The sequence below is a fragment of the Haplochromis burtoni genome, unplaced genomic scaffold, assembly GCF_018398535.1.
Source record: "Haplochromis burtoni strain Fernald_Lab_line unplaced genomic scaffold, NCSU_Asbu1 Contig_418, whole genome shotgun sequence".
Lineage (NCBI taxonomy): Eukaryota > Metazoa > Chordata > Actinopteri > Cichliformes > Cichlidae > Haplochromis > Haplochromis burtoni.
Genome location: NW_024582779.1, coordinates 100,223 through 101,486, shown reverse-complemented (window position 1 = coordinate 101,486; position 1,264 = coordinate 100,223). Strand labels below are relative to the sequence as shown.

The 1,264-nt window shown below is 38.8% G+C and overlaps 1 protein-coding gene across 4 annotated transcripts in view; it reads right to left on the bottom strand.

The window, feature by feature from the left end:
* Positions 1-1,264, bottom strand: part of ano10a (anoctamin 10a) — a 35,946-nt gene that overhangs the window by 10,899 nt on the left and 23,783 nt on the right. For all 4 annotated transcript variants that reach the window (XM_042213107.1, XM_014340999.2, XM_042213108.1 and 1 more), the window contains one exon: positions 370-488. In XM_042213107.1, the coding sequence (XP_042069041.1) occupies positions 370-488 (119 nt within the window). The remainder of the gene's footprint in view (positions 1-369; positions 489-1,264) is intronic.

The following is a 1,264-nucleotide window of genomic DNA, read 5'->3' as shown; positions in this document are numbered from 1 at the left end:
TTTGCTTGATGCATAAAGTTAAAAGATTAAAACTAATAAAACAAGTTTTAAAAAGAGACTTTTCCATTTGATTACATTTTATATGATGGATTATTCAGAAAAAGTAGAATTGGGCTGAAAGATCTATTGCTTTATCACCTATTCAGGTTGTAAATCATGTAACTAAGTAACTAATTACTCTCAAAAATAAGTAATTGGTAAAGTTAAAGGATTACTTTTAGGGGGAAGCTTTTTTCAAGTAACTTGACCAACACTGGTTCTGACATTGCCCCATCAGCCTTTTATTGTTGTCAACCAATGTCAGAGGACAGGTAGCAACTTGCTGAGTGGTAACAAAGTAAAGAAAGTAAGAGCAGAGTCAGACTTTACCTTCTTCTTGAGGGCCTCCAATGATTCAAACTCCAGACGGGCCAGTTTGTCCTGGATGTGTTTGGGAACATCTTGGATGAGGAAGGTCAGAATGAACTTGAAGCCCAGCAGTACATGCTGAAATCACAGACAGACAATCACATCATAGGGATTAAGAAGTTCAGGGTCAGCGTTTTATTTACATCCTTTTAGTTCCGAACAGAGGAAGGAGAGCATGCTTTGAAAGATACATCAACATAACCTGATTACAGTTTTTAAAGATTTTTGTCCTTCACGGGACACACTTTTCTAAAATGACAGAGGACAGAAGAGGAGAAGGGGAGTGACTGAGTGGACCGTCAGAGTGAGACAGACAGCCCCGGTACGTGTCCTTGAAGCTGAATGAGAATGAAAAAAACCCAGCACAGGCAGCTTTGACTCTGCCTTCTAACAATGACTCTGAAAGGAAACAGTAACCGTCGACACGTTCCCGTTTGGAACAGATCTGACAGCTAGAATGCCAAAATTCTGCAAGGAAGATGATTCGAGGAAAGCTAACAAGACAAAAATGTTATTTTGAGTACAAAAATCGCGTCTGTGTCTATATGACATGATTTAGAGTAACTTTTGATGAATATATCCATGGGCCATAATATGAAACTTTCGTGCTACCCAAACATTTTGAGCAGAAAAAAATTAAAAACATATTTCATGTGCATTGCATATTAGGATACATACAGACCCAACACCCAGAACACTTTGTGCTTGTAAAAGTCTTAACTGGGTCCACAGATCTCAGTTTCTCTCTGTCAGACCTCGAGCAATCAAATACAGCAAACTGCACACTTCTGAATCAGCAGAATATGCGTTTTCCCATAAAGATGATGAAACACACACACACACACACACACACACA